The 25,212-nt window shown below is 47.3% G+C and overlaps 11 protein-coding genes across 11 annotated transcripts, besides 1 other annotated feature; 5 read left to right on the top strand and 6 right to left on the bottom strand.

The window, feature by feature from the left end:
- Positions 1-53: 53 nt before the first annotated feature.
- Positions 54-1,744, top strand: UA08_02178 (hypothetical protein; the record flags this gene model as incomplete). Its single annotated transcript, XM_020264681.1, has 3 exons — positions 54-306; positions 366-806; positions 864-1,744. 3 exons carry the CDS (start codon positions 54-56, stop codon positions 1,742-1,744), a joined length of 1,575 nt encoding a protein of 524 aa, XP_020121819.1.
- Positions 1,745-2,119: 375 nt separating this feature from the next.
- UA08_02177 (hypothetical protein) lies at positions 2,120-3,592 on the bottom strand (the record flags this gene model as incomplete). Its single annotated transcript, XM_020264670.1, has 4 exons — positions 2,120-2,285; positions 2,336-2,907; positions 2,972-3,253; positions 3,425-3,592. The coding sequence occupies 4 exons, from the start codon at positions 3,590-3,592 to the stop codon at positions 2,120-2,122; spliced, it is 1,188 nt and encodes a 395-aa protein (XP_020121820.1).
- Positions 3,593-4,174: 582 nt separating this feature from the next.
- On the top strand, positions 4,175-5,299 carry UA08_02176 (putative aryl-alcohol dehydrogenase AAD14; the record flags this gene model as incomplete). The annotated part of the gene is made up of 1 exon (XM_020264659.1): positions 4,175-5,299. One exon carries the CDS (start codon positions 4,175-4,177, stop codon positions 5,297-5,299), a length of 1,125 nt encoding a protein of 374 aa, XP_020121821.1.
- Positions 5,300-5,538: 239 nt separating this feature from the next.
- On the bottom strand, positions 5,539-7,024 carry UA08_02175 (Zuotin; the record flags this gene model as incomplete). Its single annotated transcript, XM_020264648.1, has 3 exons — positions 5,539-6,588; positions 6,665-6,805; positions 6,872-7,024. The coding sequence occupies 3 exons, from the start codon at positions 7,022-7,024 to the stop codon at positions 5,539-5,541; spliced, it is 1,344 nt and encodes a 447-aa protein (XP_020121822.1).
- Positions 7,025-8,291: 1,267 nt separating this feature from the next.
- Positions 8,292-9,503, bottom strand: UA08_02174 (Pre-mRNA-splicing factor slt11; the record flags this gene model as incomplete). The annotated part of the gene is made up of 2 exons (XM_020264637.1): positions 8,292-9,299; positions 9,366-9,503. 2 exons carry the CDS (start codon positions 9,501-9,503, stop codon positions 8,292-8,294), a joined length of 1,146 nt encoding a protein of 381 aa, XP_020121823.1.
- A 694-nt stretch (positions 9,504-10,197) lies between these two features.
- On the top strand, positions 10,198-11,396 carry UA08_02173 (Sterol 24-C-methyltransferase erg-4; the record flags this gene model as incomplete). The annotated part of the gene is made up of 2 exons (XM_020264626.1): positions 10,198-10,436; positions 10,502-11,396. 2 exons carry the CDS (start codon positions 10,198-10,200, stop codon positions 11,394-11,396), a joined length of 1,134 nt encoding a protein of 377 aa, XP_020121824.1.
- A 698-nt stretch (positions 11,397-12,094) lies between these two features.
- UA08_02172 (hypothetical protein) lies at positions 12,095-13,379 on the top strand (the record flags this gene model as incomplete). The annotated part of the gene is made up of 6 exons (XM_020264615.1): positions 12,095-12,140; positions 12,237-12,369; positions 12,424-12,698; positions 12,771-12,870; positions 12,926-13,249; positions 13,313-13,379. The coding sequence occupies 6 exons, from the start codon at positions 12,095-12,097 to the stop codon at positions 13,377-13,379; spliced, it is 945 nt and encodes a 314-aa protein (XP_020121825.1).
- Positions 13,380-13,777: 398 nt separating this feature from the next.
- Positions 13,778-15,045, bottom strand: UA08_02171 (hypothetical protein; the record flags this gene model as incomplete). The annotated part of the gene is made up of 2 exons (XM_020264604.1): positions 13,778-14,677; positions 14,743-15,045. 2 exons carry the CDS (start codon positions 15,043-15,045, stop codon positions 13,778-13,780), a joined length of 1,203 nt encoding a protein of 400 aa, XP_020121826.1.
- Positions 15,046-15,752: 707 nt separating this feature from the next.
- Positions 15,753-19,516, top strand: UA08_02170 (hypothetical protein; the record flags this gene model as incomplete). Its single annotated transcript, XM_020264593.1, has 4 exons — positions 15,753-15,972; positions 17,016-18,103; positions 18,197-18,249; positions 18,289-19,516. The coding sequence occupies 4 exons, from the start codon at positions 15,753-15,755 to the stop codon at positions 19,514-19,516; spliced, it is 2,589 nt and encodes an 862-aa protein (XP_020122281.1).
- Positions 15,989-16,956: a repeat region (Identified by RepeatMasker using a combination of RepBase library and repeat library created with RepeatScout).
- A 399-nt stretch (positions 19,517-19,915) lies between the features above and the next one.
- On the bottom strand, positions 19,916-22,800 carry UA08_02169 (hypothetical protein; the record flags this gene model as incomplete). Its single annotated transcript, XM_020264581.1, has 3 exons — positions 19,916-21,550; positions 21,612-22,608; positions 22,673-22,800. 3 exons carry the CDS (start codon positions 22,798-22,800, stop codon positions 19,916-19,918), a joined length of 2,760 nt encoding a protein of 919 aa, XP_020122280.1.
- Positions 22,801-23,426: 626 nt separating this feature from the next.
- UA08_02168 (hypothetical protein) lies at positions 23,427-24,787 on the bottom strand (the record flags this gene model as incomplete). Its single annotated transcript, XM_020264570.1, has 3 exons — positions 23,427-24,180; positions 24,237-24,272; positions 24,309-24,787. 3 exons carry the CDS (start codon positions 24,785-24,787, stop codon positions 23,427-23,429), a joined length of 1,269 nt encoding a protein of 422 aa, XP_020122291.1.
- Between the last annotated feature and the right edge of the window lie 425 nt (positions 24,788-25,212).

Raw genomic sequence — 25,212 nt, 5'->3', positions numbered from 1 at the left:
ACAGTTTTCTTACTTGTGCTTTAAAAAACAACGGTATTGGATAGTAAAATACAATGGCCGCCATCAGTATAAATACCCCGGGAAACGGCCTCGTCTACAACACGTTCCTGAATTCGCAGCTCTCTACGCCGCGGCTCTGCATCACCTCAGAGGAGGGAGAGTTTGACACGGAGACCATCCGGAACTGGCAAAATGAGGGCTTCGAAGTTACATATGTGCCGCTGGACGGCGGTGGGAAGGAATATGCAGCTCGTTTGGAGAGTATGAAGGAGGGCTTGAGGGTTGGGGAGCAGTATGCTATTATCGGTTAGTACATCTGACCTCATTCTTCTTTTTATGAGTTATAATGCTAATAACTTTACCAGCCTACGGACATGCGGCGTCTTTCTGTCTCGATCACTTTCACAAACCTACCACGGGGGCCCGACTAACGGCCCTCGTCGCGTATTATCCCACTGCTATCCCTGATACCCGTACAAAATTCCCGCCCAGTCTAAAAGTTCTGGTTCACCTTGCCGGCGAGAGCGTCGATGTGGTTACCACGCCACAGGTGCTGGGCATCCAGGGACGCAAGAAACGCGTAACCAGACGCCGGATTGACACTGGAGTTGGTATTGGCGAACGCAAGGACATTTCCTATACGGCGTTTACGTATGACTTTGCGGACCCAGGGTTTGCTGAGCACGACTTGGATGAGTATGACCATGCATCGGCTGAGTTGGCTTGGTCGAGGACTTTGGATGTTATGCGCAAGGCGTTCCGTAAGGATGCGGATTTGGAGCGGCCGTGGGAGATTAACACGGAAAGTAAGTTTAATTTCTTTCACTGCGAGTTAAAACTCTTTCTGACCAGCTCTGAAATAGGCAAACTCTTTACTGACAATCTGTCTCAAACTATGGAAACATATGTAACCCACAAGAACCCCGCAGTCACTTTCGGCCCAACACTCGCCGGTGGCATCGGAGCCAAAGCCCTGCGACGCTTTTACGAGAACGACTTTCTACAAACCAAGCCCCCATCCATGAGATTGCGACTCTTGTCTCGCACGGTCGGAGCAGATCGAGTCGTCGACGAGATCTATACCAGTTTTGAGCACACCGTTGAAATGCCCTGGATGCTGCCTGGTGTGCCACCTACTGGTAAAAGAGTGGAATTGATCCTTGTGGCGATAATTTCTCTCAAAGCAGAGAGGATCTTTACAGAGCATCTGTACTGGGACCAAGCTAGCGTCCTAGTGCAAGTAGGCTTGTTGGACCCCAAATTGCTCCCGGAGGGAGCTGGAGCAGTCAAGACGCTGCCCGTAACTGGCCGAGAGGCTGCTCGGCGTATTCTGGGCGAATATCCTGCGCGCGGTGACGAATATCATAAGACATTAATTGCCAGCGCTAAGACTCCTGCCGGTAAAAAGTCAAGACAGTCGACTCCGAAACCTTCCAATCGAAACCAGTCATCAGCAAGCATTGAGAATATCGAGCAGCGGAATGTAGGGACTAGTGTTAACGGCAAAGATACCGGCGAATCATCGAACGCCAATGGCAGTAGTGGGAAGAGGACACCCAAGAAATTAGGCACTTCAAAGGAGGGCAAAGGAAAGGCCCCAGAAGGTAAGATCAATGACTTCCAGAATAGAGAAGTGCCCGAAGGCAGCGAGGGTAAAGAAGGTGATGGTTCTGCGGATGCTGAAAGTGAAGCTGCTCCGCCGGTGAGACCGATGGGTGCGCAGGTCGAATCTGATGGTGAGTGAGAGGTTTGAGTATATGGTAGTTTTTTCTATTTTGCCTTTGATATCTTTTACCTTCTGGTAACTGCTTTCTTTGCTACAGACTGAAGTTCAATATATGTAACGACATTTTGTTAGGTAGCATCCTGTATTTTAACCATTATGATATGATGAAGCATGATTTTACATGATTTCCAAGGTTATTTTCGTAATACAAGTATGTATTGCAAGGAAATCCCTAGTCCAACTGACAGTCGTTGAACATACGAGGTAGGTAAGAACTAGGGCATGTAATCCCAAGCCCTAACATTCACGGCTGATAACTAATCACAGATATGTATCATAGCTCTATGTGCACAATGCAATGATTTCTCTTCTATCGAAATTAAACGACAATCATTATTCCATCCACTGTGCAGAAATAACCCCGCTCGATCCATTCTCCCCGATTCTGTTCACGATGACTGGCCCAAACCTCTCGTCGGCAACCTTAAACAATTCCTTCCACTCGTCAACTTCGCGCTCCCTAGAATTGAAGAGGGACATCATAATCGCATCCATGGATCTGTATTTATCAGTGTGCCATTCTATTTTCCATGTGAGGGGTGAGCATACCGCATCTGCATCTCCTGCAACAACGTCATTGTCCCAGGCTCCGGCAAGAGATGATCCTGAATAACAACCCTTGCCCCAGGTTTCAAACTAGGAACCAACTTGCGAAGAATCTCGATGCAATACTTGTCACCCCAGTCGTGCAATACATATCGTAGCAAGTATACATCTGCCCCCTTGAGCGGCTGCTCTTCAAACATATCATGAGCTACAAACTGGACGCGTCCCGGAGATACGTCGTCAGGTAAGGATTTGACAGCACCGTCAATAACTTCGGGCAAATCCTGTACAATGAACTGCAAGTCAGGAAATGATCGAGATAGATGAATTGAGACATGACCCTTTGACCCTCCGACATCAACCACGGTACTGTTCGCGGGTAAATCGGACCATGGGAAATGTGTGCTCAGAGCGTCGAGGCTGGCTTTTGAAGTTGTTGCCATGGCGAATGCGAAACGGGTTGCGCGGTCTTTGTTTTCGGACAGGTATTGAAATGTGTCTAGCGAGGTGTTGTTGGCAAGTGCGTAGCCGGATACGTTGGCTTCCTCGCTTTGTTGTGCTATAGCATCAACGGCCTGTTCATTTTTCAGCACTGGCTAGAGATGTATTATGTTGAAGCAAAAAGAGAAAAATGCTCACCTTGTTATGCGCCGGCCAGCATTCGTCAAACGTCAGACCCAAGAGATGGCCTGCCACGGGATTCTCAGCCATGAGTTTCGACGCTGCTGTATGCGCCACGAAGCCCTTTGTTGGCTCGAAGAATACGCGGTGGTGTACACTCGTGTAGCGGATTATTCGTTTTACATCATGCTCGCGTAGACCGCACTTATTAGCTAGGTCTTGGAAGGAAATAGTTGAGTCTATGGGGACATGAGAGGCAATCTTGAAGCGATATACAGCTACCAGGGGTGAGAAATTGGACTGGGATTTAGACATTAGCAATGATTAATATATGATAAAGCAATCTTTCTCCGTTGCATTCATGTATGGAATCGGCTAATGATATGTAGGATCGGCCTGACTTGCCTCTGGAAGAAGAAGTTTCATCGGTCCTTCAAGAAGTTGGCGCAACTCAATAGCAGCCTCAATTACGTCCGTTTTAGCTTTTTGAATATCTGCTGTTTCATGCTGAATGGGCTCGGTTGGGCCATCCTGTTTGAAGGAAGGCTCCGGAAGGTTGTTGCTTTGGAGATGCGCATCGATAGCAGCGGTTTGAGAGCTGATGAGTTGCGCGAGCTGGACGATTCTTGAGGTGGACATTGTGTTTCATTTGATTTATTGAAATGTTACTGGCTCACTTTGGGTATTGATGCACACAATGTTGAGAGTCTGTAGACGAACTTGCATGAGGGGTAGTTGTAGGTAGCTGCCTAGTGATGAAACCTGTGAATGCCGTATATATCACGTGCAGACGTCTACAGAGACTTGTATACATTTTTGGAATTGTTCTTTTTTTGCTACCTCTTATATTATTATCCTCAAATTCCGACAGGGAAGATTCGAAGTTATAGATGTGGAATAATAAAATACATATTGTATTCGCTGGACGACATGTGGCCAATCACAACACGGGAACAATACCCTTTTTGGTCACATTGTGTAACTGAATTTGCCATCATGGAGTGCATTTTCTACTGACGACTGTATGATGCTGAGACCCAAAATATAGACCTTGATGTCACCTACGGTGGCATGCTTAATGGTCTGCAGATTTATCCTCTCTTGCTTATAAGTATAAATCCTGAGATCCCGACATGTACTTGTATATCCTCAGGTTTAACAACCAGCATTCGAAATTCGCTAAAGAGAACAGGAATATTTAAAGCAAATAGTACCTACCTGATGGCGGACACTACTGCACTGGGCAGACTGCGCGTCTTGTCCTCTACAGCCTCCATACATGTTTCGCCTCTGGTGCTGGGCGGCATGTCACTTGGCAATTCGTGGGCTGGCATGGGGTCCATGGACAAAGACTCGGCCTTCAAACTATTAGACGCCTTCGTCAAAGCCGGTGGAAACTTCATCGACACAGCCAACAACTACCAGAACGAGCAATCCGAAACATGGATTGGAGAGTGGATGGCCAGTCGCAAGAACCGGGACCAAATGGTCATTGCCACCAAGTATACGACAGACTACAAGGGCCATGAACTGGGCATGGGAAAAGCAAGTAACCATGTCGGAAACAGTCGTCGTTCCCTGCACATGAGCGTTCGCGACAGTCTGGAGAAGCTGCAGACGGACTTCATTGATATCCTCTATCTGCACTGGTGGGACCACCTCACCTCCATCGAGGAGGTGATGGATTCCCTGCACATTCTGGTCGAACAAGGCAAAGTTCTCTACCTCGGCATCTCCGACTCTCCAGCATGGGTTGTCTCGGCGGCCAATGTCTACGCGTGCGCACACGGCAAGACGCCGTTTTCCATCTACCAGGGACGCTGGAACGTGATGCTGCGTGATTTTGAGCGGGACATCATCCCCATGGCCCGGCATTTCGGCATGGCGCTTTGTCCGTGGGATGTATTGGGCGGTGGGAAGTTTCAATCGCGCAAGGACATCGAGGAACGCAAAGCCAAAGGCGAGCCGTTACGCAGCATGTGGAGAGCGAGTGAACAGAATGAGAAAGAAGTTGCAATCTCTGAAGCACTTGCAGAAGTGGCGGCACAGCATAATGTGGACTCAGTCCAGGCTATTGCGTTGGCCTATGTGCTCGCCAAAGCCCCCCGTGTTTTTCCCCTGGTTGGCGGACGCAAGGTTGAGCATTTGGAGAGCAATATTGCTGCTCTTAGCATCAAACTTACCCCCGAGCAAATCGAATATTTGGAAAGTGTTGTGCCATTCGACATTGGATTTCCCAACACGATGATCGGTGCTAATCCTCGAGTGACTGGGGAGTCCGGCAATTCGTTTATGAGTAATTCTGCGAATTTGGGATTTGATATGCCGGATTATTCCTATGCATAGGTGGAAGTAATTCCAAGGTTATCATGGTTTTTCATAATTAATCAGCCATATAGTTCTATAATCAAGTACTTCAAAAGTCTCTGTCATTAGATGTCCAATTAACGGTAGATAAATCACTGCAATCCATGGATCTCAACTGCATCATGTCCCGTATATGGTCATGTAAATTCAATTGATGGAAAGATCTATAGCTTGTGGAAACCTATATTAACAGTTTTGAAACAAGTGAAAAGCAGAGCTTAGTTCAATGTTTTGATTTCGCCCTCCTTCAACTTGCCCTCGCCTACCAATCTCTTGACCTCGTCAGTATAAGCGGCCTTGACAGCAGCTGCATCAGTGCCAGCACTGCCCAACTTTGCAGCAAGAGCAGCCAATTCCTCAGGGCTGATTTTTGCCATGATCGTATCGACATCAGTCAAGACACCGTCGACTTGGGCGGCGGAAGCATCACCACCCTCAGCGAAGTAGTTGACATCTTTGACACTGTTCCTCAAGACACGCTTGTTCTTCTTGGCTGCGTTCTTGGCTGCCTCCTTGGTCTTCTTATTCTGCTCACGCTCAGCCTTGGCGGCCTCTTCGGCCTCCTTCTTCTTGCGCTCTTCTTCCTGTTTGGCCTTCTCCTTCTCCTCTAGTAGACGCTTGGCTTCGGCTTCCTTCTCGAGACGCTTCTTATCTTTGCCTGCACGCTTAGCCTGACGGAATTTCTTGATACGCTCATCTCCAGCAAGTGCGTCATCAACAAGCTTGCGTAGACGCGCTGTGTCCTCGGTCTTCTTCTTGCGACGCGAGTTGGCATTTTTACGTTCAACGTGGCGCTTCTGATCACGGTTTTCGTTATCATCCGGAACGTCCTCATCCTCGTATTCAAACGACCGCCAGCTATCAAAGTTATACCAGAAGTTATAGAACTCCTCCACTTCTTCCTCGGTACTGTTCTCGTTACCGATTACGGGCACAGGCTGTTTGTTGGAGAAACGACCTTCGGACTTGAAGACGGGGCTCCATAGCTTGAAGAAGTTGCCCTTCTCAAGCTGCTTCTTGGTTGGCGGCTCGACATTGGCAGCTTCGTCGCAGGAGTCGAATTGACGACGCTTGATGGGGTCAAGGAGGATTTCGGTGGCCTTCTGGATGCACTTGAAGAAGCTATCGTTTTCGTCACTTTGGCCTGCAGCAGCCTTTTTGTCGGGGTGATGGCGCAAGACCTTCTTGCGGTGTGCGCGCTTAATTTGTTCGACGGTAGCCTTGTAGCGGTACTTGCTGAGACCGAGGACAGCATAGTGGTCTTGGCCCTGTACTTTATTTAGAAAGAATGCCCAAGTGCAACATGTAAAATATAAATTATCACAGGAAGATGAGAAAAAGTACCTTCCAGTCTTTAGCATCCCGTTGCAGCATCATTGGATCCTCGGGCTCGGAAATTTCATCGTCCTCGTCCTCATCAACCTTCTTGACGGTTTTCTGTGCCTGGATGCGGTCATCCTCGGAGAAAGTTCGGTTGTGACGCTTCTATTCAACAAGTCAGACAGTGTTTCAAGAAGGTATTCAATAAATTTGGCTCTAGAAAAGACATACCCGTCTGGCATGGGCCAGGAAATGCGGTCCCACAGGCTCAACATTGCGCTGAGTAGCACTCGACAATGCAGAGAGCACCTTGTAATCCTTTTCCGCAGACCAGCCCTCAGGAAGGGCTGGAAGAGGGGTGTTGACAACCTGTGCAGCAGCCATGACGACGATGCTTGGAGTCTGTCTGGAGTGAGAAATGAGGGGAATTCTGGATGAAATTTGGCTGGCCGCTAAGAAAAATAATTTTCCTTTGCGTTTAGCTTCCGATGTGGACGCAGCCAATCAGCGGGGCGGAATTTCGGCAGCTCGGCCGGCGAGACTTGACAACGACCATCTGATATCGCAACTCACTCTCAGTTTTTGTATCGAGCAGGAAACAGAGCGATATACAGTTGGTTTGAAATCTTGTGATTTCCAAGAAATATTCTAAACTGCAACCAGCGGAACCTCTCAGTCCATTGCAGAGTCAAACTCAGCCAGACTCAGGCTCGACGGCAGCGCATTTTGCCTCCTCGACCGATTGATCGCCTTCGAGGTACACAGTCTCGAACTTAGAAAAAGATTCTGAGCATACATATTGGACCAAAATGAGCACATCCTCGATCTCCGCTATCTCTGCGTACCGAAATCTCCTTCGGGCGACACGTATAGCTTTCCGAAGTCAGTCTACCTTGCCTCCTCAACCGACGAGAGACGGAAACAGTGCTTAGGATCTCTAATGGAAAGAACATAATGCTAACCTTCAGACGGGCTACTGATAGATGACTACACGCTCCTCTACGCCGCTCGTGCCGAAGCACGCAAACAATTCGATAGCCATAAACGAACCGGCGTCGATACACCGATGCAGATCCAGCACGCCGTCGAGGCAGCGAGTATTCTACGGCACAATATTGTGCAGGGAATGAGGGATAAAGGTGACGAGGATGGGAAATGGGGTATGTCTTAATCTTATTTACATTTTTTTTATGGTTGATCATGTTCTTCCATTCAAGACTCTCATGCTGACTTGACGGCGACAAAAAATCTTAGAACTTCAAATCCACGATGAAATTGAGAGAGGTGATAACGACTCGGTTAAGATTGGGGGGAAGAATGTTAAGGTTGATAAGCCCTGTTCATAATATTAAGCCATCTTCGTCTGTTGGTATTCTTGATTTTTTAAAGGCGACAGGAGTTTTGTTACTTTCTGAATGTGGTTGTTGACAGAGGATACGATACTCTGCATGTGAAATATAACTTGTATAAGAGCTTCATGTCACTATACATCTCCCAATTTTATTTCCCCAATACTCGTTCATAAGCCCACAAAGAAAACCAAGACAGTCAGCCACGGAAGAAAAGGAACGCCCGCTCATAAGACAATGCAGAACCGTCACACGGATATATTAAAAGGAGAAAAATGAAGAAAAAAAAAAAAAGTAAGATCTCACTCGCCGGATAAACTGGCATATTGAATCTCACTGCTTCCTGGCGGAGGTGCGACGGAGTACTGTGGCTTCTCAGCCCCAGTAGCGTCCCCGGAGGCAGTGATTGCTCGCTGACCTGAAGGACCGGCCCGAGTTGGCGGAACGAGTTGTCGACCTTCGCGAGCATTGCGTCTTCGTTCTTCGTCACCCATGCTATCCAAGGGCTTTGGCTTTCCCCAACGGACTCGGAGAGGACATCCCTTGATAGTGGCCTTGCCTTGACAATGCAGTGCAGCAGCTTCTGCGGATGCTCGTGTCGCGTAGTTTACGAATGCGCAATGAGCACGATGGGAACAGATCAACGACCGCAATTGACCGAATTCGCTGAAAAAGGTGCGCAGTTCATGTTCCGGAAGATCGTCCTCCACCCCGGTGACGAAAAGCGATGTGATTTTGGGGTCAGCTGGAGGTATGAAATCCTCAGGTGACGGGGGTAGTTGAGCTGTAGGAGGGAATGGGCGACCACCACGTCCACCTCCTCGGCCACGTCCTCCGCGCCCATTAAGTGATCCCCCTCTCCGACTATCGCTTGTGCGAATCGGACCGGGCCCGTTACCATACGCACTACGACTGGGAGCCTGATCGGCTTCTGTATTGTCCTCCTCATCCTGGGGTGCAGCCTCAATGCGACGCTGTTTCTTGTAATATGGTTCGCTATTAGCGAGCCTTTTCAAAAGCTCTCGGGCCTTCTCATCCGTCTTCTCGTAAGCCTCGATGGCTCCACGGCCTTCTTCGATTTCTTTTTCATGATTCTGGGCGTAGAATTCTCGATTGATCCCGCTTTGCGGCCCGGGCGCGACCATTTTCAAGGCAGCATCACGGACGACAATTGGCAAACCGAAAGACAAGTCGAGCATGCAGCATTGGCAACAATTCTTCAGGCGGGCACATGTCAGGCAGATGTTGGTTCGCTTGGTGCGAGCAGTGCGGTCTGCTTTCCAGCGAAAAATAGTAAATGGTCGCGTACACTGGAGGAATCACAGTTAGCACTGGTTATATCCAAGGGCGGGGAAGGTGGAAATATTTTGACATACGATTTTGCATTCAGCGCCATAGTCTTCCTTCAACATCTGCACATATGGGTTCTCCGGCAGACAACTCTCGCACACGGACGGGAAGTCGGTGGTTTCCCATCCGGAGCGATTCAAATCCTGCTTTATCTGAGGAGGCATTCTTGCGTGTTAGGGGGGTGTTTCTTCGACGAGCGCTGTCGGAGAAAAGTGAGATGTTTGTTAGCTGCGGGTGTAGCCACCGAGCGACCGCCACCTGTGGCTGGGCGACTGGCAGATTAGTCACCCGAATCACATGCATGCCAAGACTTCGAGGCTTCAAGGTTGCGCATGCGAGCAGCTTACCGTATTGTGATTATTCGGAGTCTTGATGCGTTTGATACTAGGATTCGGCGTCGCACCACCATGAGTTCCATATCGTACGACGCAGCTCTCAGAACTGCGATGCCTGAATTCCAAGGAATCAAGGATGGCCGGAACCCGAGGACTCCGGCAATTGCCGCTTTCTGGCCAATCAGAACACTCTGCAGCTCGGAACCCGCGGCCTCCGAATGCGCGTTCCCCCAAGGAAGGTGTCAGCCTCGTCCGGCCAATCAAAGCGTGACAATTCGGCCTCCCGCCGAAATTCTGGAGAGGACGATTGCGACGACGACCTCCTTTTCGTTCTCTGCCATTGTCTGTTTACAATTTCCTGCTCCCCAGAAACAAGTGTTGTTGTTGTCGGGTCTTTTGGGTTATCTCAGTGAAAACTGCCTATTTCAACAAGCAGTTCCCTTCTCTTTTCTTTCTCTTCGAGTTCTCAACGATCCTCGCCCCTTTTAGCAAAAACTCTTCGGCCATTCGAATCAATTGAAACATGTCTCCCGCAGCATTGGAAAAGGAGGACCATCAGCGCGATGCTGCCTTCAACAAGGCCTTGCACGGCAAGTCCTCCCAACAAACGGGAGGCTTCCTTGCCATGCGCGGCAAGGACCGCGATGCGAAAAAGCTTGCTGTGGACGAGTACTTCAAGCATTGGGACAACAAGTCTGCTGCCCAGGAGACAGAGGCTACTCGTGAAGCTCGACGAGCCGAATATGCCACTTTGACACGCCAGTGAGTTGCACTTGCCATCATTTGCGATATTTTTCTTCTGACCACCTTTTCTCTCCTTTGCATAGCTACTACAATCTTGCCACCGATCTCTACGAATATGGATGGGGTACCTCTTTCCACTTTTGCCGCTTCGCCTATGGTGAACCTTTCCACCAAGCTATCGCTCGTCACGAACACTATCTTGCTCATGTTATGGGGCTCAAGGATGGAATGAAGGTGCTAGATGTTGGATGCGGTGTCGGAGGACCTGCTCGTGAAATTGCCAAATTCGCCAATGTCAACGTGGTAGGCTTCAACAATAATGACTATCAGATCGAGCGTGCTACCCGCTACTCTGAGCGCGAGGGTCTTGCAAACCAGGTCACCTTCCAAAAGGGCGACTTCATGCAAATGCCCTTCCCGGACAACAGTTTCGATGCCGTCTATGCTATTGAAGCCACAGTTCACGCCCCTAGCTTGGAGGGTGTTTACAGTGAAATTCGTCGCGTCTTGAAGCCCGGTGGTGTCTTTGGTGTCTACGAGTGGCTGATGACTGATGAATACGATAATGACAACCAGGAGCACCGTGAAATCCGTCTCGGTATTGAGCAAGGTGACGGCATTTCCAACATGGTCAAGATCTCAGAGGGTCTCGACGCTATCAAGGCCGCTGGCTTCGATCTTCTACACCACGAAGACTTGGCTGATCGCGATGACGTGGTACCGTGGTACTACCCACTTTCAGGATCCTTCAAACATATGCAATCTGCTTGGGATTTCCTGACCATTGCTCGCCTTACTTGGTGGGGCCGTGGTATCGTACACCGTTTCGTTGGTGCTTTGGAGAAAGTCGGGGTCATGCCCCATGGCACGCAAAAAACCGCTGACAGCTTGGCTTTGGCTGCCGACTGCCTGGTTGCTGGTGGTGAAAAGAAACTTTTCACACCGATGTACCTGATGGTTGGACGGAAACCAGAGTAATTCACTTGGCACTATATATTTTGTTTGTTCTATTTCATTTGTTGCATAGATCGATCTTCTTTTCTATCAATGTATTCCCCCGCCCCTTTTATCTATGTCATTAATGTTTACGGGTTTATGGCAAGTTTTTCATTTATTATATGTTTTTTTCGACCCTTGTTATCCACGCAAGCAAACAAACAAAGCAAGGTATCGGTTCAAGCAGAACAAGGGTTTCAAACCTGTTTTACTACAACATACTTATTATACCTCATTACCTGATGTTTTCATGCATGTATTATTTCAAGAGTCTACTAAAGACTCGAGAGTTCTACTTCAGGAGCTCTGTGTCTGTCCGGTGTGGCTCAAGTGTGAATAGATCTACTATATAAAGACTATACTTACCGTGCTTGTCATTTCTTCAAGAATTTAGAGTGTGAAAGCCACAGTATATAGTAGCTTCTGATTCCAAGTAGAAACCACATCAGCACGAAAATAACCAGTTCTCTATCGCGGCGACACGGAGTTTTTCCTGTAGACCCTGAATTGACTTTTGGCTTCAACTAGTTTAACCCTAACTACTTTAGGATACTTCTTGATCCCGTAATCAAAAAAGAAAATCGTGTCTCACTCAATTTTAACCTACAAAGCTGGAGTCTGAACATATCATCAAGCACCTGCAGCTCGAGTTACTTATATATCTCCCGAATAAATCCGAAATGAAGAAAACATTTACCTTCTTATCAGGCCACTGGTCGACCAAGGGTGGGTAAACATCTTCTTTTAATAAGACTTAAACGGTCTGTTCTACGCATTCAAAACATGAGCTGCACAATGACTGCCTGCACCTGAACGCAATAGCACACATATTGGCTAACGCTCGCTTTATGTGGATATCTAAAGCCCAAGACAAGGACAACGAAACGAGTAGTTCCTCTAACCGAGATCAGTCCGCGTACTTGAGACGTCGAGAACAAGTCCGCAAAGCTCAACAGTGAACTGGCTCATCAAAAGTGCTCTTGTTGATCTACAGCTTACCTTGGAACAGGACTCATCGAGAACGCAAAGAGCAATACTTCAAGACACTGGAAAGCGAAGTCTTGCGTCTTCGAGCAAATGAAGCCGGCTTCTTGAAGAAGATACGAGAATTAAGTGCCCATGTAGGTCAACTCGAAGATGCTTTGAGGCGCAATGACATCGATATGTCTACACCCAACGCCACTATGGACGAGCAATTTGCGGCATCATCCACCGCCGAACATAACAGCAACATTTCTACACTGCATCAAACCTCACTGAACACAGGTACTACCAATAAAACCGGTACGAAACTTGTCTTCTGCTCTTTGAATACAACATAGGTTTAATCACCTATGCCTTGCTTTCATTATTCAGTGTCGCCGTCATCTTACCATCCCGTACGAGACCAGCATACACAAGTCAAAAAGTCGACAGATACATCTGTACTTGCCGATGGTATGGAATTCGTACTGACGTAAGTATTAAACACTTGATATTCACTCTGTTTATTATCTGACCATGAATCGTAGACTTGAAAAACCTTGTCTTGGTCACATCCATCTCGACTTGAACAATCCAAGTGAGCCTTCTGGCCATGTTCTAACCGCCTCGATGCCAATGTTGAATGCCAACCACTATCCACAGTCCTTCACCGACAATTCTCCATCCTTAGAAGCTTCAAAGGCAATTTTCGACCGTCTAACGACCTTATCTTCCGAGCTTGTCTGTGATGACGAATTCAGCCCTATACAAGCATGGAATTATATTGTCGACCAACCACTTGCATACAAACCCGGCATTGGCCAGCTGCGTAAACTGGCCGAGAATTTACTAAATCATATAAAGTGTTACGGGTACGTATATGCTAGATCATGGGTATCCGCGTTTCTGTTCTGTTTCTGATCTCGATCGAATAGATTTGGCGCAGTTGTCGAGAAAGATATCTGTGTCAAAATGGTGGCTGAGATATTGACTTCTAGCTGAAGGTTCAATCGTTTTGTTTCTTCATTTTGTATGGAAGCAATAGTATTATCGCGAGGTCCTACGGAGTATCACACTATACCTAGACATAATATTATACGTAGCCATTTAAGATGAGATGCCGTAGAGCATTTGTACTGAAGAGTGGGATGGCTTGGTTGACTTCACTAACGAACTCAGGAAGGAGAGAGACTCGCTATAAGGTATAGGAAGTACTGGTCTCGTGGCATTTAAAAAAAAGACAGATACATAATTGGTTCAAACATTCGCAAAAGCCAGTTCTCGTAGGTATGTGAACTTTAAGTTGGCTTAATATTGACTAATGCAAAAACATTTGGAGTTGCTATTTAGGAGTCCCAATACTTGCGTTTCCATATAGCATTATGGTAAGGATTTGTAACCTATTCCAAAAGCGCCATACCTTGCGAGCTTTTACTAGCACCCAATCCATCGACAAGGAAATGCTGAATCTGACGGCCTATGAAAGAATCCACGACAGTCACGGCGGCAGGATTGGTGCCATTACCCGGAGATAAAGCGTATATGTAACGACCAGAGACTTTGAGATCAATTAATCCAGGGTCACCGTTGGTGAGCTTGACAATTGATACGATTTGGGTATCCACTGCGCTCAACTCGACCAGGCGATTGACTGCTCCATCAGTTACGAAAACACTTTGTCTTTCCTTGGAATAAGCAGCCCAGCAGGTTGCTTGTTGACCTGCAATAATTTGTTTCGAAACCAGCGAAACCTCGTCTGTGAATGGATTCAGCTGGAGAATTGCCGCCCCAAAAGAAGGATCAGCCGAAAAGATGGTGGAAGTCCCAGGTATGACTGTGGATCCAAATAGTACGGCCGTTCCGTTTGGTGAACTTCGGATATCGTGCGCTCCAGAGTAGACGTAAAAGTTTTCAATGGGTAACACAGACACGAAACCGGTGTTATTACTGGCAGGGTCACCTTTCACCGTGGTGAAAAGACGGGTTTCGTCCTCAGAGAAAAATGTCTGAGCCACACCATTCAAAGGCCCGGAGGGAGGTGAAGTTTGATTCAAGTTAAATGAAATCAGTGGACTCATTTCACCTAAACCTTGAGATGTATAGGAAGCGCAAGAAATTCCAGCTATGGCACCCGTTGTGCCTACACAGACCAAGCTGTTCTTGTTCGAAGCCGCCACCGTCACAGGAAATTGACCAGGCAAGGGAGCTGGTTCACCGAGGAGAGTAAGAACTGTTGGGTCTGCCTCTGAGATTTTCATCATGCTCAAAGTGTTCGATCCGGGATTGACAGCAAATAGAAGCTACATAATGTGAAGCAGAGAGTCAGCTTCGATCAAGCACAGCAGGGATCTAAATACTATCTTACATTTTCTAAAACAGTCAAAGCAGATTGTGAGCCCAGAGCATCGGGACCGTTGGGGCCACCGGTGGCATTAACAGTACTACTGCCATTCCCTCCGGTGGGTGTCGTCAGACCTCCAGAGAGTGTACCGTCGAGATTTATTGGGATTGAAACCACCGAGTTCAAATCCTCATTTGTCAGAAAATAAACTGCCTTGGCCCTATGAGGTGCTTCACATGATTCTCCTTCTGTTTCAAGGGGATGAGCTGCGGCTGACAACCCGAGTAATGCACCTGCAAGGAAGAGTTTGGCTCCAATGAAGAACATTGTGAAGAACTTCTGAGAGAGTTGGAAAAAAATGGTTGAGTTAAGTCAAGAAATGCTGATAGAGAACCAAGCAGGAGTGCTGAATTGAAGAAAAGTTGATATAATGACAAGTAGCTAGAGGTCTATTTATACCTGAGAGACGACTACGTCGTTACCTAGGTACCTAATAGCTGAATGGATTTGCTACGTGAATCGACGATTACAAATAGCCTCGTTTATCTTATACCGCCCACCATCAGCAAAGTTCAGCCTAGTAGACTCCTTATACAATAACTTTCAAATAACATTGATCAAGGACGATTATGGAATCATAGGAGATTGCCATTCTGGGACTAGTCCCATCGTCCCTGGTGTAGATGCTCGGGAGCCTATCCTAATTAGGAAGTATGAGATTATGGAATCACCAATTGAATGACTTCCAAGAGTGGATCTGTTGCATATATCCGCCGCCAAGCCAACCAAGCGGGGGACTTGTTCACTTTAGCGTCTGGCCAGTCTCTCAGTTGATGGATTGGGTTAGATTACTTGCCAAATGTTCTCTCTTCCGCAGCCAACACCACAACTCATGACAAGTCGGTTGTAACGACTGCTGCCATGCTGTACTCTCTTGCCTCGCGATTCCTCACTGGCGATTTCACCCGATCTCAACATGTAGTTCTGATTTGTGCTCTGGTCGTCGCCGTGTCTACCTATGTTTTCTGCTCGCGATGGACTGGACTTCCGGTAAACGTCGCCAACAAAGCGATGAACCCACTGAGACAGCGGTACCCAATGAATTTATTTCCAGCAGTGAATGGGGTGATATATTAGAAGGTAAAGAGACGATTCCAGGTGACAAAGGCAGTAACACTCCGGAATCTGTTTCGATTTTAGCGAATAAGACGGCCCCAGAGAATGATGATACGGCTGATGCTCGACAACCAGCATGTAAGAACAATGCGAGTTACACTGTTGGATGGATCTGCGCCGTAAACACGGAGCATGTTGCCGCGCAGCTGTTTCTTGACGAAATGCACGAAGGGACAGAACATGTTTCTCAGAATGATAACAATGATTATGTCTTGGGTAGAATTGGGAAGCACAATGTTGTTATTGCTGTTCTGCCAGACGGTGAATACGGGATTTCCTCTGCAACGAGTGTCGCAAGAGACATGCTGCATAGCTTTCCCAATATCCGGATTGGCCTAATGGTCGGTATCGGCGGCGGCGCCCCGAGTCAACAGCATGATATTCGCCTAGGCGATGTTGTGGTCAGTGCTCCTCGCGAAGGAAATGGTGGAGTGTTTCAATATGGCTTTGGCAAGACTATAGAAAGGCAAAGTTTTCGCAGAACAGGCTTTCTAAACCAGCCGCCAATCCTCCTACGGGCTGCAGTGAACGGGCTCAAAAATCATTATAAGGTTCAAGGGCATCAGCTTGAGGAGGCCATTAACGACATTCTAAAGAAGCACCCAAGACTGCAACGTGAGTATAGGCGACCAAATATAAGTAATGACAGGCTGTCTCGAACTGGAGTCACCCATCCTGTCAACAGCGAAATAAGCTGCGGAGCGTCTTGTGGAAATGATACAACAAAATTGGTACCAAGACGCCATCGGTCCAAACATGAAGATAACCCGGCCATCCACTACGGCCTCATCGCCTCTGCGAATAGTTTGATGAAGGACGCGTTAATTCGAGATAAATTGTCAGCAGAAAGTGGCGTGCTCTGTTTTGAAATGGAAGCGGCAGGGTTGTTAATGAATCAGTTTCCTTGCTTAGTCATTCGCGGTATCTGTGACTACGCAGACACCCATAAAAATAAAGAATGGCAAGGGTACGCAGCCATGGTGGCTGCGGCATATGCGAAAGATTTACTCTGCCGAATAGCTCCGAAAAGTATTGAAGCTGAGAAGAAGATCAGTGAACTTTTATCTGGTAATTCGAGTGTTTTACAACCACGGTAGTAATACGTGCTAATCCCAGCACAGGCATTCATAAAGTTGCAGAAGAACATCTAGACGTTGGGAAGGAGACCCGGGACATTGCCAGACAGACTGAGCATACCGCAAAGGAGCAGCTGCAATTTCATAAAGATCTAGCCAGGGATAAATTGTCCCAAGAGGAGCGAAAAGAGAGACGAAAATGCCATCAGCTATTCCGCCTTACAACCAGTAGCAGGGATATTACATACGAGTGGTACAAGGACCGAGTGGATGAAAGGGTTGAAGATACGTGCCTTTGGTTCCTCAGACACATAAATTACCAAACATGGTTGGAACAGGATTTCGGCCCCCTCCTAGTCTCAGCGGACCCTGGTTGTGGAAAGTCGGTGCTGGCCAAGTACCTGATCGACCACGGTCTACCACAATCGTCGACCATATGCTACTTCTTCTTTAAAGACCAGGATCAGAACACCATCCGACAGGCCCTTTGCGCTCTACTTCACCAGCTCTTCGAACACAAGCCGTCTCTGGTCGAACATGCCATGACACAATATGAGATTGTTGGGCAAGGTTTAATTAATTCTTCGGAATCACTCTGGAAGGTTCTGGGAAACGCTGTTCAAGACACCCGAGCAGGGCCTATAATCATGGTCCTCGATGCCCTGGATGAATGTGCTGAACCAGAATTTGCAGACCTGATACAGAACATTGCGAGCCAGTTACGCGCCAGCCAGCTAGGCAATGGGAAGTTAAAGTATCTTCTAACGAGCCGTCCGTATGAACAGATTGTGTCTCGGTTTCGTGGCCTATTGCAAGCTTTCCCAAATATCCGTATACATGGAGAGAAAGAATCCGAAACCATAAGTCAGGAGGTGAATAGAGTCATTACACACCGGGTAAATCTACTTTCGAAGAAGCAGCGTCTCTCACCAGAAATCAAGAACCACCTGGAGAAAAGACTACAGGAGACACCTAACCGCACTTATTTGTGGGTATGCCTTGTGTTCGACTATCTGGAAAAAGAAAACTTCAAAAAGACGAAAAAGGGGATTGAGTCGACGGTTGCAAAGCTCCCAAGGACCATCAATGAAGCATATGAGAAAATCCTTAACAAGTCCAAGAACGATTGGATGGTTCGTAAAGCCTTGGCTATCATTTTGGCTGCGAGTCGGTCATTAACACTCGCGGAAATGAATGTTGCCTTGAATATAAACACTACATTACAGTCCATTCGGGACCTTGATCTTGAGGACGAGGAAGACTTCGAGCCGCGTCTCAGGTCATGATGTGGATTGTTCGTCTCAATATATCATGACAGAGTTTATCTTCTCCACAAAACAGCTCGCGATTTTCTCCTCGCAGATCTGGCATCGCCTACAGCTGTTCCGTCGAATCCCGGGGCAAGCTGGTATTATTCTATTACTAGTAACCAAGCACATGCCATTCTTGCGGAACTCTGCGTTCTGTACTTGAATCTTTTGAACTCCGACGCTATCGTTTCGACAGATGCGAAGGAGGAAGTCAGCCCATCCATCCATAGCCGCTCCTTCTTGGATTACTCGGCCAAATTCTGGGGCGCTCACTTCCGCGAGGCTAAGATCACTGATGATGCTGACATTATACCTATCGCACTTAGAATTTGTGATCCAGACTCGAAGAGCTACTTGACTTGGTTCCGGATTTTTTGGCAGACCGTACGTATACGTGCTACCGAGAATTTTACAGATCTTATGGTGGCATCATATTTTGGTCATGAAGCCATCGTCAAGATACTGCTGGAAAGGGGGGCTGAGGTCAATTCCAAGGATAGCGAATATGGTCGGACACCGCTGTTATGGGCGATTGTGAACGGTTATGAGGCCATCATCAAGCTTCTGTTAGATAAGGGCGCTGTGATTGATTTGAAGGATGATGCATATGGTCAGACACCGCTCTCGTGGGCTACTAAGTATGGTCATGAGACTATTGTCAAGCTGCTACTGGACAAGGGCGCTGAGATCGACTCAAAGAATGATGGGCATAATTGGACACCGCTCTTATTGGCCGCGAAAGTTGGTGATGAAGCTATTATTAAGCTGCTGTTAGACAGGGGCGCAGGAATTGACTCAAAGGATAGTGAAAATGGTTGGACACCGCTCTTCTTTGCCGTTGAAAATGGCGACAAAGCCATTGTCAAGTTGCTGTTGGACAGAGGCGCCGATGTTGAGGCTAAGGATAAGGACTATGGTTGGATGCCGCTCTCAATGGCTGTTGAAAACGGTGATGAAGCCATCGTCAAGCTGCTGCTGGATAAGGGTGCTAAGTTCAACTTTGAGGATGGCGCGTATGTTCAGATGCCACTCTCATTGGCCGCCGAAAATGGTAATGAAGCTATCGTCAAGTTGCTTCTGGATAAGGGTGCTAGGGTAAACTCAAAAAATAGGTATGGCCAGACACCGCTCTCAAAGGCTACTAAGAAGAATCATAAAGTCATTATGAAGCTGCTACTGGACAAGGGCGCCGAGGTTGACGCAAAAGATGTCGAGTATGGTCACATGCCTCCATGATGAGAGACGAATTACTCCTAAATTTGAGCAGTAGCTCTTTGGAACTGTAGGGAGGGGTTTCTGGCATTCCGACGTTATGGCCACAACGATCAAATCCGCTAGAAATCCAAGTAGCCAATATGGATATCTTCAGTCCCGGCCATGGAACGCATTCAAATACGTGGCAATGACATTAGTTTGGGATAAACTCAGTTTATATTGTATAATCTGATTAAATAGGTAGATAGAAGCGCGGTAGGTAATATGTACATGCATACATATAGAAAAGTCGCATTACAGATATACCGTAATACACTTGAAGGAGATCTTGTCAACATTGAAAAGCGGACTTTAGAAAGTTGAAAAAGAAGAGCATAATAGTCAAACCAAAGCCGTTAAGATGCAATAAATTTAACCCGTTCAGGCCATAAATTGACGATAGGCTTGTATCATCCCAGACCACCCACCAGGATTGTTATATTCCCTGGGATTAGAATGTGCATCTAGCACCATCACATCAGTCGACTTCGTGCTCAATGAATACCATGCCAAATTATGCGTGGTATTAGTCACTCGCATCATATTCGTCTGGCATATGCCGCTGGCACATGGGGTATTGTAAAGGCCGTTCCAGGTTCCCTCGAAGAAAGCCCATGCAGCAGAGCCGTATAGCATGATGTTGGATCCCCCGTCAACATTTGTCGATAATGCGGAGCGACAGTGTTGATCTGTACTGGAGCACCAGGAGTAGTCCGGGTCGTTGTACTGGTTTGATATGCTCCACGGGGCTGGTACCGTTTGGATGGCGCCTTCACCTTGCATGTAGGGAGTCTCGGTCTGCATCATGCCTGCGTAGATATTCTGAGCACTATGGATATTATATTGATATAGCCAGTTGTGCTCAAAGCTCGTGCCAACGAGCCATGTAGCTCGAGTGGATTCGACGAGGATACCTCGGCCGCTAGATATAACGATGACAGAAGGTCCGCCGTCTAGATTGTGGTCTGCTGTCCAACCCCAGTGATTTTCGACATACGCCGAAGATGACTCTGCGAGGTGCACGTGCATGAAAGCTGCCATACAGTAGCTTGGGTCTTGGTTGATACAGCTAGTTGAGACCGACGTGTCCGCCGTACCACCAACTGTAGTTAAAGTGTTCCAAAGGCCGACATCACCTGGGTTGGTGCCTGCCATGTTAATTTCCAAAAGTATAGCACCTGGTAACACCTCAGAGACGGTGAAGCGCATGTTTTGGATCTCAGCAACGCCAACATCGCCGGGATAGCCGACCTTGACCACGGCCCGTGGATTCCATGTATCCGTGAAAGCAGAGCCTGCGCCTGATAGTACAGCCCACGCCTCACCAATAATTCTGCTGCCAGGGGGAATAAACAGCGTATCTCGCAAAATATAGACGCCATAAGGAAAATATGTGATTTGGCAGTTAGCAGCATTTTGACGAAGAATAGCATTCAAATTTGTCGAGTCGTCCGTTACGCCATCTCCCTTGACGGGAAGACCGGATACTTTCTTTACATTCACGACTTGACTAGCAGGATAGTTAGAATAATCTGGCTGTTTGCGTATGAAGTATCGACCATTGCCATCCAGAAGGGTACTTGGCCGTGTTGTGTATGCACTTTCACCGGCCTTGTAGGAACCTGGTATATCGTTTCCGTAAATCCATGTGTCAACATAGCTTTGGGAATTGAGTACTGTTGTTCCGTCCGAAGTTACAGCAATAGGATATTGGCCGCTACTAGACAGATTCTCAATCACAATCTGGCTGTTTCGGGATCCAGAGTCGTTTGAAGAATCATGAAACTTGACTAGCGTACCGGTATTTGTTGACCTAGAGTCTAGCACTACCATTGACCCCAGATCATTTTTTGTCATATCAATTCCGAGCCCGCAGTTTTGGAAAGTGGCAGATTGCAGAACGACGGTGAACCCTCCAGTTGCAGCAAAACCAGTTCGACAGCCATTGAAATTGATGTTTTTGAAGTTCACTTGCTGATTTGAGTTCTGGATGCCAATACCGCCACCGTTGATTGTCTATGTTATTATTAGCTTATTCTTTCATATGTAGGCACAAAAATAACAGAAGAAAACGTACAACATCAGTAACTGCAATAGTAGACCCGCCATTGAGGTGAATACCAATATGTCCAACAGAATCTTGCGGCATGTTTATTTCCACATTGCTCAAGGCACACCCTTGCGCAATTCCCCACTGCAAAGCTGTGAAGGAGTAAGACGAGTCGATGTCCGTAGTATCAAGGATGACATTGCGCATAGCAATCATAAAAACAGTCTCCGGGTGTCCACTGGCAGGATCTTGACCATTGACAAGAGTAGAACCAATGAAGTCAGAGCTCGCTTTAATTATTGGCCTATTCAAGGGGTCTCCCACTATGATCGTTCCCAGGCGGAGAGTGAGCGTACTTCCAAGCGTGTATACACCCCCTGGTAGAAACACCTCGGCAGGCATATAGGTGTTGCCCTTGCTCTCGCGGGTGCCTCCCTGGCCATCAGTGTTGATGGCCTGTTGGATAGCAGAGGTCTGGTTTCCTGTACCATCATTTTTCGCGCCATACGCCGTCACATCGCGATATACGGGATACGACGGGTTCCCTTCGACAAAAGGGGCATATCCTCGACCGTTCCCAGTATGATCCTGTGCGTGTAACCAGTATTCGGTTGGCGTTTGGGTTGTCTGTGCACCCATGCAGTAGTTCGTGCTGGTTTTACCTGAGCTACTTGAGCCGCCTGGAGTACTACTCGCTGATCGACTGGCCGATCGGCTCACACTTGGAGTGCTGCCGGGCACTTTTGGACCTCCATTGTTATACCCCGAGCTACTGGCCGGTGTCGAGCTGGGAGTAGTACTGGGAGTTGCAGGAGAGGGGGTAGTACTGGTAGCAGCAGGAGAGGGAGTAGTACTGGTAGCAGCAGGAGAGGGAGTAGTACTGGTAGCAGCAGGAGAGGGAGTAGTACTGGTAGCAGCAGGAGAAGGCGTTTGGGATGAAGGTGAATCTTGCGCAGATGTCGGTACTGGTGATCCTGATTGCGTAAACAGGAAAGGCAGTAGAGCCCCGGCGAGAGCGGAAATACTGGATTATGTCCTTCTATTAGTAGTCCACCTCAATAGTCGGTAGAGATGGATTCAAAACGTACGGCTCGGGTGACAACTTGAGCAGGCCATTGTCAGGAGCGAAAAGCTGAGTTGGCTCTGGCAGCGGCAATGGACCAATATTTGCCGCTGCTGTGGAGGCAAAAGCCATCCACACAAGCTCTATATACATAGTTTGTGATATGGCATACGAGAAAGAAAAGAGAAATCAGGCCTCACAGCACAAAAGAACAGGTATGATATTAGAAGTAACAAAGCATGAAACTCGTGAAAGTCAATTGATGTCGCGTCCATACCATCTTGGACCGCCCAGACCAGCTCCATCCATCATACCATGCATGCCAAAACAATGTGTCTCTGGTATGCTTGCATTTCCCGGCGCGATCAAACTTAGTCCCATCGGCAAGTTTGTCATTTTTGTACATTTTGAAGACGCCCTGTTCGGCACTCACATTCTTGAGAGGAATCATGGTCTGTTGGAATCTAGGCACAAGGGGTGCTACACTTAGGTAAATGAGTAAGCACTAATACATATAGTACGCATGGTTGCTCCATGATCAAATACTGGTCCATGGTGTTTCTCGTCGAACACAAGTAGAAAGATGTAGAAATAAAATGAGTCGACGTCGCTGGATAGGATGTTACTATCATGTTAGCCTTAGGCGCCAAGGCACCCACGTACTTAACCCTAAGGAATGGATGGGGATGCAATCCAGGCATAGCCGACGCCTAGATTTCTCAAGTCAAGAACACCTTTGCTATTAGAACTATTATCTGTTCCAGCGCTCCATACACCCGTCATGAACTCCATGTCTTAACAAATCCAATAAGGGAGCAACCAGGTAAATCTTCGAGATGGGCCCATAGGGTGACAGGCATCGAGAATAGCACCATGCTCGAGCGACAGTCAAGGGCGGCTCCTATGTTGAGAGCTTGTATCTCTATCTTCAAAAATTCGCCCTTGCGCTGTGTGCTCGACAACTCGATAAAGTCGTCTAGATGTGGAGAAATCTCCCCCCGAAACGACACGGAAACAAGAGCCTTCAGTTCAGATTTGATGGCAACGGGCTTTGAATAGCCTTCTCCCCGATATCTAATGGAGACAAAGGGACTCCGGCTAGCTTTAAATGCACAATATTTTCGGGACGCCGTCTCTTCCACTTCGACCTTCGAGAGCAGTGGGCGCAATTTTATCGGATTTCCGTGGCGTTTCAGAACGCCGTGAATCGGAGACTGACCTTCCAGAGTTTTATCGAGACTCAACAAAGCCTGGAGTTCTGTTACTAGTAGCCCGTGCAAATGTGAAGCTTGTTCTCGAAGATGTTTTGCTAATGTGTGAGTAAAAGAGGAGGCAAATATAGAGTCTTTTTCTAGCCCTGAGGCTTTGTGTTCTCGGCTGCTGCCCGCAAGAACTTCCATTGTGCCACATAGGCCTTTCGTTGTTGGGCCGATAGACTGGTCGCAATCTAGAAGCAAAAGAACGTCCACCAAGGCAGTCTCGAGTAATCTTTGAAGATCGTACCATGATAGGGCTGGGCCCCAGTCTTTATGGCTATGCTTTACCTTCAGTAATATGCAGTAACTTGAACTTTAGTGAGGAATACTTACGCCGACCACATGAGTTGACCACCGTCCTGTATAGAACTATACCCGTTGTAGTACAGTATAAAAAGCACTGACTTTCCCGATTTGTCGGCGAGATCCCTTATGGTTTCAGAAATGTCATTCAGGAGCTGAAAGTAAGGGTTCACTGAGGGAATGAAATAATGTTCAACATCGTAATGATAGTCATTTTGAAAGACTTCCTTTAACTTTACGGTCTGCTCAAGGATAGAAGATTCATATTCAGACTTCTTCAAGCACATGTCTTCCCAATTGAGAAGCAACACTTTCACTTCATCATAATTTTGTTCACCGAGTTGGTTTTCCAATGCCGCGTTAATTGCATCCTGGAGTTCGGCATGAGTAGCATGTGAATTCGGTATCACCGGCGGATGGATTTGAGACTGTCTTCGCGGAGGTTGGCCGACGTGTCTGTAACAATGGGGACATAATGCCGCTGTCGGGGCCTCGAACGTAATTTCTGAACGAAGGTCCTGGCCGCTGCCTAATTCTATACTACCATCCCCGTCAATAGGAGTTAAATCCATAGATTCCATTTCACCGGATAGCAAGTGGGCAACGGTGGGGAGTATTGTATGATATGGTGAGATAGAAGCTGTATTTCTTGTCTAATACGATTAAATTTGAGAACAGTAGTAAGTATCCTACCTAGCCTATTTATGCATTAGCTTCTTTTCAGCAATTTCTTTGGATCCCACAAAGATCCTTTATCTGTCCAACGACAGCTTTGTCGGTTTCATCACCTGTGGGTTAGAAGACTACAATGCAGACATCCATCCATATTTCACATATATTCATAATGTTCATTATTTAATTTTGTGCCTCCATGTTGATGATTGAAATCGTTTCTTAGTTCGCGTCATGAAACTGAAATCATTTTGATTCATTCTAAGTATATCTTCTCGTCCTTCTTTTCTCTATGCGGCAACTTACATTGAATCCAGACAATGAGAAGTCAAGC

This window comes from Talaromyces atroroseus (genome assembly GCF_001907595.1).
Source record: "Talaromyces atroroseus strain IBT 11181 chromosome Unknown scaffold_2, whole genome shotgun sequence".
NCBI classification, from domain to species: Eukaryota; Fungi; Ascomycota; class Eurotiomycetes; order Eurotiales; family Trichocomaceae; genus Talaromyces; species Talaromyces atroroseus.
This window is presented reverse-complemented; position numbering and strand designations above follow the sequence as displayed.